Source organism: Eimeria mitis, genomic scaffold, assembly GCF_000499745.2.
Source record: "Eimeria mitis Houghton genomic scaffold, Emh_scaff2026, whole genome shotgun sequence".
NCBI classification, from domain to species: domain Eukaryota; phylum Apicomplexa; class Conoidasida; order Eucoccidiorida; family Eimeriidae; genus Eimeria; species Eimeria mitis.
The window spans coordinates 4,860-5,700 of record NW_013570349.1 but is presented as its reverse complement, the minus strand read 5'-3'; the positions used below and the strand labels follow the sequence as shown (position 1 = coordinate 5,700).

The 841-nt window shown below is 51.8% G+C and overlaps 1 protein-coding gene across 1 annotated transcript in view; it reads left to right on the top strand.

The window, feature by feature from the left end:
* Nucleotides 1–217: 217 nt before the first annotated feature.
* Nucleotides 218–841, top strand: part of EMH_0047530 (uncharacterized protein) — a gene marked incomplete at both ends in the record, with an annotated part of 826 nt that continues 202 nt past the window's right edge. Inside the window, 2 exons of the mRNA XM_013496293.1 lie at nucleotides 218–442; nucleotides 678–841. Coding sequence (XP_013351747.1) covers nucleotides 218–442; nucleotides 678–841 — 389 coding nt within the window. The remainder of the gene's footprint in view (nucleotides 443–677) is intronic.

The window sequence follows — 841 nt, the reverse complement described above, 5'->3', positions numbered from 1 at the left end:
GGACTGCCGTGCATGCAGATTCTGCTCCAGGAGTTGAAACATGTATTGTTGCATGCTGCGCNGTTGCCTTGGGACTGCCGTGCATGCAGATTCTGCTCCAGGAGTTGAAACATGTATTGTTGCATGCTGCGCGTATTGCCGCATAATTGCAGAATTCTCCAGAAACTCGTTCAAATTATATTTGTCGTTGTTTGAGGCTTCACATGGTTTGGGAGAAATGACTCGCAGCAACGTGCCTGCAGGACCTCCTGCCTCAGCGGCAGACGTCCACCCTGGGCGCATCAACGTAGGTCAGCATTTGCCGTATACCGGTAGAGAAGTTGAAATCTTCTCGCGTTATGGCTACTTCTACCCCCCGGGCTACCTCCCGAATACGACCTATGCCGGATTCAGAGGACTGGCCACCCAACTCACATCCACGCAGTTCGGCATGAAGCCCACGGTAAGCTGCCCTCTTACAGCACCTGCCCTGCAACAAAGCAGTTCCACTTCTTGCCTCCTGATAAGCAGACGCGAAATGAGCCGTGCCGCCACAGGCGCGTTACGGTTCTGTATACCGCACTGTCGGTGATCTCTGTACCATAAGGGTGTTGTCCTTGCAGTGCGTGGCAAGAGGATTTATTAATTTCATTATTAATTTTATAATGTGCGTTTCTTGCGTCCAACTTTTGCTGCAGTACTTCCGCTCCTTTGGGATCGGGGCCGCGAAGCTTTTCGGGTGTTTCCTTCTGTTTTACCTGCCGCTCGACAACCTGTACTGCGACCTCCGCAAGAAGGTGAACCCCCAGAGGAGGGCCCTTTATCTAGATACCACAAGCACAGTTGATCCTCCTACTGTTTT